This window comes from Apus apus, chromosome 2 (assembly GCF_020740795.1).
Source record: "Apus apus isolate bApuApu2 chromosome 2, bApuApu2.pri.cur, whole genome shotgun sequence".
NCBI classification, from domain to species: Eukaryota; Metazoa; Chordata; class Aves; order Apodiformes; family Apodidae; genus Apus; species Apus apus.
In genome coordinates, this window is record NC_067283.1 from 57,418,068 (window position 1) to 57,434,611 (window position 16,544).

Genomic DNA, 16,544 nt, shown 5'->3' on the forward strand with positions numbered 1-16,544 from the left:
TTTGATCATCAGCACAATCATCTCCAAGTCATCATGACAAATAATAAAAACACATTATTTGGGTCTTTCAGAAAGAGGGAACTGAAAGATCATGTTCTGTGCACAAAGACATTTGAAAGGAAGAGAGAGGAGAATGAGAAGACCATAAGAGAATGACAAGAAAATAGGGGGTAGAATACAACTGCAAGATGGCTGAACAATCAATGTTGGAAGGACCTTTTTTATTGTTAACAGCAAGCATCAAAGCAAGATCAGTTGATGCTGCTAGAGCAGAAGAACTTAGGTTAAACTTTACTAGAAATACCATTTCACTGCAAAAGTGGCACTTAAATGTATATCAGTATATATATTGCAACCATGTAGTGAATTATACAGGCACTGAACTTGCGTTATAAAGTAGATGTTTATTTTAAAATTACAAATATCTATGGTACGTTCTACCCTGTAATTGGACAAAATAACTAAGTCTTTTATAATTTATATTTGTGCTGCTTTAAGAGAAGTCTGTATTTTGCCCCTATAACATACTCGCTAATCTTTTTAAAACTGGATACTGCTTCATTAAAACCACTAAATTTAACTTTCAGCAGCTTTCACTAAGAATTTATTGATTCTAACTCAAAAAATTTAAACACAAGAAGGATTATTTCTATCTTCACATCAGTGCAAACCAAAGTGTATTGTTCTTGCCTATACCAATTAACATAGAAGGATAAAAAATCTCTAGACATCATTCAGTTCCACAGAAATGGGACCAAAGTACTGAGAAGTTATGAGAACTGATTTTTTAACCCCACTAAAATTTGAGAGGAAGAAAAGATGGGTTTGCTTGCTTTTGTTTTACCACCAGAACCTCAACTGAAGGTGAAATATGTTTTTTGGGTATTAAACTTACCTCAAAGAGAGCCATATTCTTTCCTTCATACACATTTCCTCTGTCCATCTCTGCACTGCTAATAAATGGACTACTTTCCCTGGCAATCCCATCACCTGGTGGAAAAATACAACAATTAGAAACAATAGGGGGGAAAAAAACCACAACAAGGTACACCATAAAATGAAAAGAGAAAATGCTGGTGGTTCTAGATGATGCTGGAGGTGGCGGCTAAACACTGTCATTGTCCCTGACACATGGACTCAGTATCCACATTTAAGAATTTAAGTTTACTTTAACAGTCTCATCTTTGTATAGCGTTCTGCCTCTTAACTACTACTTACTATTCTTTAATACACATACTGACCTTTCCCCTCTCTCCTGCCCCATCTTTCTAGTTCACTTAACAGAACTTCAAATAAACCTTCTGGGCACCAGCAGAAAAAAATCCCTAACCTACTCTTCATTACTTTAGTGAACCCCACCAAAATACTCCAATAGTTGAGGCAGGCATGTATGAAAAAAAAAAACACAAAAACCCACAAAAACAACCACACAAACAAACAAAAAACCAAGAAAAACTCTGAACAAAAAATAATGTAAAATTCATTATTTTGTAAAGGTTGTGGGGACTCTTCCATAACATGTTATCTCATTCTATTTCTTATTGAAAGATTAATCTCATTAAACTGTAGTTCCCCTGACCTGCTCTGGCACATCTCACAAGATACAGCATCACTTTCACTGCCTTCCAGCCCACGCAACACAAAAGCTCTTTCATGCCAGTAGTGACATAACGCTGGTGTTCCCAAGCAGTCGTAAGTCCCTGCCTACGCCACTTGGCCTATCTGTGTTTTTGCTCTTGTATTTACAAGTTACAGCAGCAGCACATACGCTCTCCCCACTACAGAATTAAGGAACAACTGGAGAACAAGTTGTACTCTTTTCCCTCTACTCTGCCTTCCCCAGGACACTTCTCCCCACATTAAGTCCCAGAACAAAGCTCTTGCAAACATGGACACCAGACTCAGCACAAAGTGTCATCTTGGCTGTAATAAAGATTGAAAGCAGATGAACAACTACATCCCTGACAGACTTCCTACCACCCTCCATAGCTTTCTTATCCAATAGAATTTCCATAGTATCATTATACTTACTAGTATTGTGACACAGAAGCAGCATACTATCGTAAGAGACAGCTATGGTCCAACAGGGCTCTAGAATTAATTACACAATCCAGAGAAGAACTGTTGATGAAGTAATCCACAACCACTGTTCTTATCCAATGTATCTCCTTCTATCCATATCCTCCAGCTTTCATTTTTCTGTTTCTCTACAGTTTGTAATAGGTACTCCTTTGCTTTAAGTCCAACAACCTGGTTAGGTCTCCTTCCTCCTACAATGCTTAATGCAAGGCTAGCAGAAGGAACACTGTGAACACAAAAGAATCTCCCTCATGGATCAGCACCTCAAGCTGTCTCACAGTGTATGGAACTTACTAGTTTGGCACAAACTCCATTGTACTTAGAGAAAGGTTCAGTTAGCTTCTCCATAGACAAGAAAAAGCAACTCTGTCCCCAAGCAAATGTATGATGATTCCTCTTATCATCTTGTTTAATTTTACAAGCACTAGAACATCTTAGTTAAGATACTGCACTTTCTTCCCAAGATTTTTGGAAAATTGTGGGTTTTTTTTTTTAGTTCCACTCCTTGAAATTGACTTTCTTGCCTATTGACAAACAGTAGCTATACTTATTAGCTAAATATTAGTACTACCTTTGGGATATCTCTAATCCTTTCAGAAAGGATTGCTCTTCAAAAAGTAAGCTGGGGAATTTCAAGTATTGTTGTGTTCATACAGAGTGTAATGTCACTGGAGTTACTACTTTAGTGGATATCAAAACATCAGAAGGGCAGCCAAACAAAATACGTGCATCACAATTCTGAGCTTAAAGAATATAGGTTTGTCTTACCTGTTCTGGAGATAACAATCAGCATCTCAGCATTGAACATAAAGTATTTTAAATTGTACGTAGGAGAACAGTGAAGTCTTCCTTTATATTGTTGCTTTTCTAAATAAAGTTACTTGGCTTTGCCCCAGTAGGAAAAAGCTCAGAGCACAATGACTCAAACAAGTGATTGCATCTAGAAGATTTCAAAAGGAAAACCACAGAATTTATGTTTCCTGTGTTTCGAATCCTTTTTTTCAGTGTTTCCAATATTCTACTCATTTAAAAGTTTTCTAAAGCTAGTCTTCAAAATAGCCTGTAACTACCAGACTCCTCTCTAACTCCTGTAACTACAGACTCAGAAGCCTCCTGTATCTTTAATGCAGTTATCTTCTCGTATTTTGAAAATGTTTGGTACAGCATTTTTATAGTATATATGATATGATCAGCATTATCTATTTTAGCTCTATCTGAAAGAGGATCAATGCTGAAAAAGTGACCAGAAAAGTATACTGAGAAGTACTCTCTCTCGTCTTAAGTTTGTTAACTAGTCCTACAATTATAATCACCTGTGAACAAGTTTCTTTGAGTTTTCAGCATTGAGGTCAGCAAAATCATATGGCCTGTAAATTAAAAAAATACCTCATTTGGGAGTCTGCTTATTTAATATGCTTGGAAATACAGCAAGCCTTACAAACATGTAATTCAAGTTGAGATGTATTACACCATCCAATACAAATAATTAATTTTAGAACCTTAACACACAGTCAACAACTATGGTAAGGTTAACAAAATAAGTCATTATCACAATCTCTAGCTCACCCTTTCTTCAAAACAAGGGATTCTTTAGAGAACCAGAACTCAAAAAGACAGGATTTACACTTTTCACAAATGCTGTAATTCTCACCTCTGGTACATCAAGCAGAGTGGTGCAAATACAGAAAAACTATTTTGGTTCCTTCCACTGAGGTTAACAGGAAATATAGAAAGAGGTACTTCATTCTACTAGTAAGTCTCAAGCCATTTACAGCTTTATGTTTTAACCCTATTCCCTTGAATTCTATGAGGAAGCCTAAAGATAATAAAATCATAGAAACATTTAGGTTGGAAGAGACCCTTTAGATCAGAGTCCAACCATTAATGTAACAGTGTCAGGTCCACCACTAAACCATGTCCCTAAGCACCATGACTGCACACCTTTTAAATACTTTCAGGGATGGTGACTCAACCACTTTTCTAGGTAGCCCTGTTCCAATGCTTGACTAAATCACGTTTCCCTCAGGCTTCTTTGGAACTGTGTCAACTAAAACTCTTCTCAGGTGTGGAGGAGAGTTAGGCAAACAATAAAAATAGTAACTTCCAATGTAGTTTCAGACATTCCTCTAACCAGCATATGTCTTCTGGAATCCAATTAAAGCTTCCGCAATTCAAGCACTCCAAAATCTATAGTTACTGTTGCTTGATTTCTGAAAATAATTCAAGTTGTGGATTTACAGGAAATAAATTTTTAATCTGGACTAAATTAGTAGCCCATCTCAGCCATCTTGAACCTCCATGGGTATAAAAAGATTCATAAGAAAGGCAAAATAAAAGACCAACAACAACACCTATGGGCTTGATTACAGCATGTTTCCTCTGTCTTATGACACATATAAAAAGAACACCTGTTGATGTGGCACTCCATTCCACCCAACATAAGGTGATCAAAGATTAAGTTGTATGAATAAAACTGTTTTCTCCCCCTCAAATATATACTTTTAAAATTATTATTACTATTTTTAATTTGCTGTGGAATATTCACATACCATAGCACAGCTATGTGCTATGTCAGTGCTTAGTCATAGACCAGCAATAACCAATGTACCTTGCCCAGAACTCTGTCTGGTATTTTCTGTGTTGACGAGACACGCAAAACCTACTCTTGATTTCTACAGATACTCAAGCACTGTATTTACGTGGAAACAAACTGAAATGACTTACATTTTCCTTTCTACATAAGATATAGAGCTGCAAGCAGAGAAGAGATACGTTCAAATTTGGGAAGTAATACTCAGAGTGTTCACACAAATTATTGCCATGTACGCTCCCATAGACCCCAGCCCCCCGGTTGCCGATGCACAGGTTATCACATCCAGTCCTATAGTTGTGCCAGCCTCAAGTTTAGAGCTGTCAATGCCATCAGATGATTTTTCATTAACATTTCCACACACCAAATAAAACTTACATCAGAGATATGTTGGCATATCACACGTGTTGGTCATAGAGGCAAAAGACAGCACTCACATACAGAATTCAGGTTCTGCAGAAATTTCAGAGCAGTGATCCTTGAAAACTCTGGAGGGTAGAATACTTTAAGGCACATTACCAGTTACAAATTTCTAAGCTGATCCAACTTTAAAAAGTTCAAGACAGAACTCATCTTTACATCTTAAACAGACAGAAGCCACCTTTGACACCAAAGAATGGCCCTCTCATTCCTCTCTCACACTTACTACTCACCCATTCACGTCCCTGTATTTAAAATAAAAATGCAACAGTGATGCCTGCTTAATACTGAGTTGGGAGTGCATTGTTTTGCTTTTGCTTTTATTCTTACTGCTACTTTTAATCCAGATGAGTGTCTGTGTTCACTACACAAATACTTGTGCGGTCACTAGTGACACCATCAGTGCAGGAATCAGTGCAAGCAAAACCACCTCCTTAGCACTGATGAAAAAACATGGGTCCTCTACAAGATAAGGATGGTCACCTCACCAACAGGGATACACACAAAGTAGAGGTATTTAATGCAGTCTTTGCCTCTGTCTTCAACACTGATGATGGAGCAAGGGGGCCTCAACACCCAGAACTGGAGGACCGTGACTGCAACAAGTGTCAACTCTTAGCTGACCATGAACTTGTGCAAAATCTGCTGCTACAGTTAGATCCCTACAAGTCTGGGGCCTGATGGGATCCATCTGAGAATCCTCAAAGAGCTGGCTGATGTGATCACTAGGCCTCTCTCTATGATTTTTGGAATCATAAAGATAATTTCCAGGGTCCTGGGAATCTAGAGAGATCCCAGTTGTCTGGAAACTGGCTAGTGTTGTCCCAATATTCAAGAAGGGCAAGAAGGAGGACCCTGGAAACTACAGGTCAGTCAGTCAAACTTCAGTGCCTGTTAAAATTATGGAAAGGATTATTCTGGGAGGTATTGAAAAACACCTGGAGGGCAATGCAGTCATTGGGCACAGCCAGCACGGCTTCATGAGGGAAAGTCCTGCTTATCAAACTTAGTTTCCTTTTATGACAAGGTATCCCACCTAGTTGATCAAGGGAAGCCAGTGAATGCAATATTTCTGGACTTCAGGAAAGCTTTTGATACTGTCTCTCACAGTATTCTCTTGGACAAAGTGTCCAGCATGCAGCTGGACAAGCATACCATACAGTGGCTGAGCAGCTGTCTCACAGGTCAAGCATGAAGAGTGATAGTTAATGGGGTAACATCAGGCTGGTGACTGGTCACTAGTGGGATCCTGCAGGGCTCCATCCTAGGCCCAGTCCCCTTCAATATCTTCATCAATGACTTGGAATCAGGAATCAAAGGAATTCTAAGCATGGTTGCTGATGATACAAAACTGGAAGGAGCTGTCAACTCCCTTGAGGGCAGGCAGGCCCTGCAGAGAGATCTCAACAGGTTAGAGAGATGGGCAGTAACCAACCACATGAAGTTTAACAAGGGCAAGTGTCTGATTTTGCACCTGGGAAGGGGCAACCCTGGTGGTAAGTACAGTCTAAGAAACAAGTGGCTGGAGAGCAGTGCAGTGGAGAGGGACCTGGGGGTCCTGGTTGATGGCAAACTAAATATGAGCCAGCAGTGTGCACTGGCAGCCAGGAGGGGCAACCATGTCCTGGGGTGCATCAAGCAGAGCGTTGCCAGCTGGTCAAGGGAGGTGGTTGTCCTGCTCTACTCTGCACTGGTGCCTGGAGTGCTGCATGGAATGACTCATGAGGAGCAGCTGGGGTCACTTGTATTATTCAGCTTGGAGAAGAGGAGGCTAAGGGGTGACCTCATTGCAGTCTGTGGCTTCCTCACAAGGGGAAGAGATGGGGCAGGTCCTGATCTCTTCACCCCTGTGACCAAAGAGAGGACTCGGGGAAGTGCCAGGAAGCTGCATCAGGGGAGGTTTAGGTTAGATATCAGGAAAAGGTTTTTCACCCAGAGGTCAAGCACTGGAACAAGCTCCCCAGGGAAGTGGTCACAGCACCCAGCCTGCCTGAGTTCATGAAGCATTTGGATGATGCTCTCAGGCACATGGTGTGATTCTAGGGGTGCCCTACAGAAGGACTGGAGTTGGACTCTATGATCCTGATCAGTTCCTTGCAACTCAGCATATTCTATGATTCTAAATCATAGAACTACACTAGTTGGTTTTCCCTCCTTTCCAGCACCCCACCTTCCAAATCAAAAGAGGTAGAGTTTGAAAAAAAAAAATGTGTTACAGATGTCCTGTCTTCGAAAAAGTGGCAGAGTAGGGCTTTGGCTAGACAGAGGAAATTATATTTTAAGTGATCCTAAAATTGCACTAGGATGCCTGTTCAACAGATTAAGGACAAAAATATTAGACCATCTAATCTGATTTCCTGTCTTTCCACAGGTTGCAGAAATCAGTTTCTGCATTAGGCTCTATAACATTGAAAAAACATAGAGATTTGACCAGTGTATATCTTGACGTTTTCCACACTGAAATAAGAAATTTACCTTTATAAAGATTAAGACGTTTTTAATTACTAGAACAAAATCTCAAACCAATTGTTCCTTATTTTTATTTAAATTCCAGTCTTTTTAAACCATTAAATTTATTTTCTAGATGTAACATCCTTCCAAATTTACATCTTCTAAATTTAACCATTTGCACTTAGTATTTTCTATCTGTGAAGGTAACTATACTTACCAAATAATCTCAAGCTTCCTTTTGAAAAACTGAAAGTTCATATAACATTTCCTTACCTTTAATGATTTTTGTGGCATCATTGTCTTCAGTTTAAGCAATGCAAAAAGAATGTTCAACATTTTAAAATCAAACACAGCCTTCTAATACCAGCCTCAATCATGCTATTTACAGAAGTGTAATCATCACCTCTCTACTCCCTACTCCAAGGATCAGGCTAGCCCTCTTTACCACAGCATTAAACCAAGCTCATGCTATTCTATTCCAGGCTGACCCTTAAATCCTTTCCAGATTCACTGCTTCCTCAGTGTCCCACACTGCCTGTCATTATTGTTCACATTCAAGTCTTCCTACTTGCTTTTGCACTCAGACACATTTTGTCCAAAAAAACCAAGCATCTATGTTTCCTATCATGCTTTAAGAGTTTAATATCAATCTGAAAAATAAAACTAGTTTATCTTTATATGGTCAAAGAATACAGGGGGCGTTAAAAGAAGTGAGAATGATCTAAAACTTTTGAACCACACAGCCTCAAAAAAAGATAGCTTGACTCTGATAAGGTATAGCTCTTCTCTAAACAAGTACATGTGTATAACTAAAAAGTTTTGCTTCCCACTAGAAATGTTTAACTTCATATGCTATCTAAAGCAGAGCAGAGTTGAAGAGTAATACTTCACAGAGAAGTCCTAACCTTTCACACTTTCAAAGGGCAACTGTTAATCACAGTCCATGTGCTTTGAAGTATGTTCTCGTTAGCTAGATACAGTTGAAAAATAACAGTTTTTAATTAAAACTATGGTAGCATTTTTATTGAGTTAGTATTTGGTCACCTTAAAAGCCAGCTGCTACAAACTCAGAATATGAAGATGAGATCTGTTTGCGCAAGGGTAAACAAGCATTTACGATTAAATAAACAAACTTTTTAAGGTAAAAATAAAGTTTAGACATCACTAAAACTTACAAATAGAAGTGTTGCATCCAAGCAAGATGCCTGCGACAAAAACAGTAATTCTGTCTTGTCTATCATGTCTATTTACTTCCTGTATGTCCAAATTTTTTATTGGCAGGCAACTAAAATAGATCTTGGGCAATCTTAAAAATGTAATTTCTTACCACTCTTAATCCTAAAATATGTACAAGTATTCTATAGAGCTCTAACATAAATTCAGGTTTTCTTAAGCCACTAACTTGCTTTAATTCAAATTATGAAAAGGCATCCAAAACCTTGTTTTAACATGTCTTGCCTCTGAACTTTTGCACTAGAGTGTTTAAGAATTCAGTGCAATCTACTTCAAACTTGCAGGTCATTGATCTTTTTAGTAAACAAATGTCTAAATATATTTACTATATCACCAATTTCTTGCATTATTTTTATCAATGACTAGCACAATTTATTTAAGTTATCTTGAAAAGCAGAACAAGGTATACTTAAGCTCTTCATAAAGCCCTTTACGTAATGGAAGATTCTAACACTACATCCACCAACAACATCACAAGATTTTAGTTTTCCTTTACTTTGGCTACTATTAGAATCAAGCACAGCCAAATTCTAATGAAAACAGTGCAAAATCTCTTCAGCTATATTATAAATTATCTGTATATGTAGAGAGCTTGCTATTTCAGTAAAAGTATTTAGAACCACGGTATTGCCTTTTAAAGAGACTTACTTGGATTGGGCCCAATTTCTTCATAATCTTTTTCACTCATGATTAAGGAAAATCAAGTCATTCCCCTCTGCTGATTCTTCACGTATCAAGAACTGAAACAGGGAAACTGACAGTTGCTTCCTCCCAGCTTGGTGTAAGACCTCAAATCCTGTTTCTTACTAGTATTGGATTAATCCTGAAACAAGTCATTAAGGCTTCATGCAGTGTGAAGAACGCACATGACACAGCCAAACCACATGGCAGCCACAGAACTCTTTAAAGAGAATTAAGCTGGAGGATTTCCGTCAGAAATAAACACCATGCTTAGTGAAAAGGGCAGGATCAAGTTACTAAAACATCCCACGTCTTCACCTAATAATAAACACATTTAAAGTTTTCTTTCCATCAAGTAAATTCACTTCAGAATATTTCCACTAAGCAGATCAGCATATATTAGCAACAAGTAGTATTACCCTATTCCAGAGATCTACTATTAAAAAGCCAATTTTGTGCATCAAGTACATATTAGCAGATCTTACGCAAGTTAACCACAAGTATAGTTGCTAAACATTGATTTTATGCAGAAAGATCTTGCATTAATTGTACTTAAGATGCAGCAGGTAAATACTTTAAAATAAACTCTAGTAACTTTGCAAGCACTCTTTTTGAAAACAAGTATTTTGAAATTACAAAGGAGTACTCTATAAGAATGGCTGCGTAATTTATTAATTCTCTTTCAAATTAGATATAATACTTTTATCATTTATGCATTGGTCTATTTCACACATTCTATACCAGCCTTAAAAAACTGCATAGAAACAGCTTCGGTTCTATTAAATAGATGTTATTCCTTAAAACAGACCAGTTCCTGTGGTCACATCTTTGAGCTGCTTTAACTCATTGATGCTGCAAAAAACCTGTCTCCTCTACCTCCCTGGTTTGATTTTCCCCCCACGCCCCTCCAGGCACTGCTTCTTCCTACTTGCTAGCAAAATAAAGTGGCTTGACCAAGTCCTCAGCAGATGTTCCACAAAACAAGAAATGCCAGCAGATGGCTAGAGATATGACTGGTCAATAAACAACAGCAGCAAGCTATTAGGTTATTTATATCTTGGTAAGTTTCTATCACTGCAGTTCTACAGGTGACAAAGAGAAGTGCTTGACATATTTTCAGTGATGTTCTTAACTCTCCTCCCTAAAGCTAGAAGAAAAACATGCGAGCCTCCCATGCTCCAAGATTGGAATTTAACTGCCACAATGTTTGATTCTCTTCCAAAAGTGAGCCTGTAGGAAGATGCTTTTAATTTTAAGAAGTTTCAAACATGTGTCCCTTGTCAGAAGGTAAGAAACATAAGTTTTTTCACTTCCTCCACAAAGAGGTTTTTTAAAAAAACACCATAAAATCAGTTTTTGTAAAGCAGTTACCACTCAATATCTCACCTCCCCTAAAGGCTCCCAGAATCATTTCCTACACAGGTTGAATGGTGCTTATTTTTGGTTGCTATAAGCTAAAGGATAGAGCTAATTAAGGTACCCAATTAAGAATGCTGGCTGTTGAAAGCAGGAAGCAGATAATAAATACTGTCCAATTGACATAGACATTATTAAGCCATGCTTTCCCATAGCTGTAATTGAAGAGCAAAATTATTCAGGGACTAAGTTTGTACCTGCTAACTCCATTTCTGAAGATTACCATAAGACCTTTAAAAATAAGTAGGTAACACTTTTGATGCCCTGAAACTCAAGGATGGCAATTTTGAGGGTTGAGAAGCTGCCAAGGAAACATTTATACCTCCTGTAAAGCAGACTCAGGACAGCATAGCGAGCACCTAGTGTTTCATAACCTAGCGCATAAAAACTTAAACCAATTTTGCAACTACTTGAAAATTTGCATATGAAAACAGAGAGACTGCAGTTTGAATAGACTTCATGTCATGGGTTGACCTTGACTAGCTGCCAGGTGCTCATCAGGCTGCCCTATCACACCACTCCTCAATAGGACAGAGGGAGAAAATAAGATTAAAAAGCTTGTGGGTCAAGAAAAGGACAGGGAGGTCACTCAGGAATTATCATTGCAGGCAAAACAGACTCAACTTGGGGAAACCAATTTATTGACAATTAATAAGACACGAGTAGGATAATGAGAAATAAGAAGAAACCTAGAAACACATTTTCCTTACCCCTCCCTTCCTCCCAGATTCAACCTCACTCCCAGCTTCTCTAATTCCTTCCCTTAAGTGGCACAAGGGATCCAGAAACAGGAACGGGGTTGCAGTCCACACTCTCCCTCTGCTCCAGCACAGGTTCCCATCCACTGGAGACAGTCCTTCATTATATACTCCAATACAAACACATTCTCATGGGCTGCAGTCCTTCAAGTACTCCTCTAGTGTGAGTACCTTCCACAGGGAGCAGTCCTCCAGCAAACAGACTGCTCCAGCATTAATCCCTCCACAGGGTCACAGGTCCTGCCAGAAAACCTGCTCCAGCATGGACTCCTCTCCATGGAGCCGCAATTCCTGCCAGAAGTCTGCTGCAGTGTGGATTCTCCACAGGTCAGAGCTTCCTTCAGGGCACATCCACCTACTCTGGCATGGGATCCTCCACAAGCTGCAGGGCAGATATCTGCTCCATGGGCTCCAGAAGGACAACATGCATTCCACAGTCTCCACCACAAGCTGCAGTGGAATCTGCTCCAGTGCCAGAAGCACCTCCTCCCCACCTTCTTCATTGATCTTGGTGTCTGCAGAGTTCTTTCACTCTCACATTCTTACTCCTCTCTCTTTGCTGCTGCTGAGCAGCTTTTTTTTTCTGCCCTTCATTCTTACCAGCATCACTAACAGGCTCAGCTTTGGCCAGTGGCAGGTCTGTCTTGGAGCTGGCCAATCTTGAAGCTGACTGGAACCAGCTCTGATACAGGGGCAGCTTCTGGCATCTTCTCACAAAAGCTAGCCTTGTAGCCTCCTCACCACCAATACCTTGCGCCACATAAACCCAATGCACTTCACCATGTATTTTTCCTTCAGAAGGGAAGGAAAAAATATACACAGCCACAGCTGAGAGGGATGAGACCTTCTCCACTGTCCTTTGCTGTCAGCACCGCCTCAAAGGCACAAAATGCCAAGGAAAATATATTCCAAACCTGATATACTCTTATTAGCTTGGGGTAGGTGTAGGTAAATAGAAACCTGACAGGTTAAACTACATTATTAGCAGAATTAAAATTCTGCTAACTACTGTTTGGCCAGTTGGTAAAGCCAAAGGATACACATAATGGCAGTTAAACTATAGCGTGTGCCAGAAACACTCCTTGTTCAACTGGTACATCAAATCAAGTAGGAAAAGAAATAGTATTACGCAAAAAATACCATATAAGCCACAAAAGGACTCTGTAGAAAAAAAGAATTGGTAGAATTAAACTAAGAAATGCATACTCAGACTCAGAAAAGAAGTCCCCTGTGATAACATTCTGTAGTTCATTAGTCTAGAAAGCAAATAAAAATAGTGCTAATTGCTTAATTCCCCATACTTTAGTATCTGTTTTAGTGTAAAGCAACAGCATAGTTCAAAGATACAGGAAAAATTAATCGGGTCAACGTTGTCAAAAGGGGTAGTTTTCTGTGTTGGCAGTGGAACTACACTGTTGTTCTGCAACGAGCTGATTTAAGGATATAAAACCTTTTAAAACAATTTTTAAACACAACTCTTTTCTGTCATAGCCAGTTTCCTGCCAATTTGGCTCCCTGAAACAGTTCACCAGCAGTAGCGCTGGAGAGAGTAGAAATACTTTTTTCCCAAGCAGCAGCTCTACAGTAACAAACTGTATCCGTTACCAAAGGCAACCTTTACAGTGCTTTCCCATGAGCTTTTAAGAACAGTAATCTTAATTTTAAGATAACTTTAATAAAACAGTACAAGAAAGTTCTGTTATGAAAACCAGTAAAACATTTACCCTAGAAGACCTTTACTTACCATATTCTAATGCTTGTTAAAGTATAACCTCCAAAAGAAAAATCAGCAATAAGAGATTAAAAATAAAATTCTCAGTAATATTTTCATTAAAGGATCAGAGAACTTAAAATTATAAGGGTTGATATCACTACATTTGATGTTACTTTCTCTGGAATATTATACTTGAAAGTTGTTTTATGACTAGTACATTTAGGTCTTAGGCAGTAAGTACAGGAAAAGAATGTTAGCATTTTATTCACAGGAAATGAAAACAATGGAGTAAATATAAATTGCTGTTCATTTCAAGTATGTAGAACCTCTCCTTCACAAAAAAGGTCAAAACTGCAACAGTCTAAAAGCAATGTTTGAACAGTTACAAAATGCCAAGTGACCACTTAGTTCACAGTGTAATCATTTAGTTATCCTTAACTCCGCCTCTATTTGCTCCCGTTTCCCTTGGAGCTATCAATAGCTAAAAGAAACACTTATATTCACAATGGTACAGGTAGCTATACTAAACAGTGAAAGGCTCAGTGAGAGCACTTTGGCGGAGTTGACCTGGACAGCCCCGAGCGAAGAAAATTCCTGTGTGTAACTCCCATGCCTGTGATCGAATGTCAGATAGGCATTTATCTGCATCAGGAATAACATTTTCCATTCCAACATTGTATTACACAATATGACACTGAGGTGGTGGGGGAGGACAAGTGATGTGGCTTCTGTAAAGGGAGATTCTGTCTCACATGCCTGTAAGTTCTTTTAAAGAATCAACAAGCACACAGATAATGAGAACCTAACGTATATAGTCTGCCAAGATCTCCAAAAGACTTCTAAAGAATTTCTTCTCTGGCCATGCTTAAGGAAATAAAACAGCCATAGAATGAGAGAGAAGACATTAGATAAGCCATGGGTAAATAACAGAGTAAGAAAATAGAAGACAAATGTGGTCTGCTCCCAGAGATAGAGACAGCCATGGAAGTCCTGCTGGGACACGTGCTGTTCCACACATTAACAAAAAACAGCAACAAAAATAAAAACTGTGAAGTGACCAGAGAGAGATGTGACAGTCTGAAACTATTTCAAGTTATTTAGGATAGCTCTGACACAGGCCAGCTGCGGAGAGCTGCAGTTCTCCAAGACTAAACTAATGTTAAATCAATAGACAAAATTTGATGTAGAAATAAATACATACACAAAGAAAAACAATGCTAAACCAGTTAGGGTTCAACTGATTGTTAACCCTCATGAACGAGATACTTTGGTTATGACAGTTGCATAAAAATACCTTTTCAAACCACAGCCTGAATATCAGGAATGAAAAGGGAAAAAAGACCAGGTTAGACAAAGACTGAAAAAAAAACAAAAACACCCCACTGATCACAAGTTGATTATCAAGAGCAAATCTGGAACTTTCTCCATTTCAAAATGAACAGAAGTGGAAAAAGTTCGAAGAAAAACTGAAAGTAAAACTGTAAATATGCAATAGCTTCCATGCAAAGAATAACTAAGTAAGCTTTGGAAAAAAGGTAGATAAGGTTAAGACAGGACAAATTTATACAAATCTTGAGTTATCTGGAGCGGGACTTGACAAGTATTAGCATGATTTGATGCCTTTAATCTGCTGACAGGCTCAGAAAGCAAACAAACAACAGGTAATTTGCCTTTAAGCAGCAGATCTTACTGCCACAGTTTCCAAGCTGTCAAAAAAACAAAACAAAACAAAAAACAAACCATGAATTCCCAACTGCCTAAGAGTAGGGAAAAGCAATTCACTGAGTGTATTAAGAATACCAACAAATTTAGAACAAAAAGGAATTTACACCCTAATCTAAACTCACAAAAAAAGGAAATTAATCCAGTTTCATGTAACGCTCATCTTTTTCTTATGCACAAGTTGCTGAGCATGTGGAAAAGAGTATATTTGCCAACATGCTCCCATACATATCCCTTAAACTGAGTCGTTAGTGAGTACTGTAAATGCAGCTCACAACACTGGCTAAGCACATGGACAGGGCAGAGAGGGATAACTAACCTGTTGAGATTAAAACAACAACAAAAAAGGCATCAGTTCACACTTTTTCAGGATACAGGAACTGGATAAACTGCATTGGGATGAACAGGAACATGTAATACTGTGCTTCTCTGTACAGTAAGTTCTGAACTACAAACTGGTTCTGTGTTTGAGCAGAAGCTGACTGAAAACATACTGAATATCTCAGTGAGATTAGCTCATCTTCCCTCCATTGCATATACATATACACACACACAAACACACAAACACCTGCCTCAAATATTTCCTTGTTCCCAGGAACATTTTACAGAAATTCATAGCACTTGTGCTTCAATAGTTATGTGATGACTTCTTGGTAGATGACCAGGTTTGTCATCGATATTTCTTGCATGTGAGGGTCTGCAATTAAAAAAAAATAAATAAAAATCATAGAAACTAATAGAAGAACTAATACACTACTGTGCCTAGGTAAATAATACCGTGGGAAGCTAAGAATACTACTTATGCTTTGAAACACCTGACATGAAGAGCTGCTAATGAAATAGAGATTTGATTAACTATACCAAGTTTCAACAGGACTATCTAATAGACAGTCACTACTGATATGTGTGAAGAAAAACAATCCCAACAAAAATCAAAGCCATAAAACATCATCCGTTACTGCCTACAACAGACTCCTGTTGCCTTCTCTAACCAGTTGCTATTTCCTGACTACCCTTCCCTTGTAGTATATTATAAACACATTAAAAGACACATAGGCACATATGCTTTCTGCTACTTTGTGCATATTGGAGTCAGCAGGCTCCAACTCTCAGCGAACACTGTTCAATCCAAGCATTACATTTCCACTCTGCCTTCTTACTCTTCCCAAGTACTACTGTAGCCAGGGCGATATGCCAGCAAAATAGCCACTCACCCAAGCACTCCCTCCACCTTCACACATTCGAGGTTGTCACATAACTAGAAAATAGAACTCTACAGAACATCAGACAATTATGAAGGAGCGAAGAGTGTAACTTAAGAACATCCCAGCTTAATTCATTAATCACGTAGATGAGTTGCAGATAAGAATTTATGAAAGGAGATAAATGCACAGAATAATTTAAGTTCCCCATTAACAAGATACCAGAACTACTTTACTGCTGCATCTAAGAGGTAAACAGCATACAGTCTGCTTTCCCC

The 16,544-nt window shown here is 38.6% G+C and overlaps 1 protein-coding gene across 2 annotated transcripts in view; it reads right to left on the reverse strand.

Annotated features, from left to right (window-relative positions):
• Positions 1 to 16,544, reverse strand: part of SLC12A7 (solute carrier family 12 member 7) — a 75,764-nt gene that overhangs the window by 54,120 nt on the left and 5,100 nt on the right. For both annotated transcript variants that reach the window (XM_051611484.1, XM_051611485.1), the window contains exon 2: positions 896 to 990. In XM_051611484.1, coding sequence (XP_051467444.1) covers positions 896 to 990 — 95 coding nt within the window. The remainder of the gene's footprint in view (positions 1 to 895; positions 991 to 16,544) is intronic.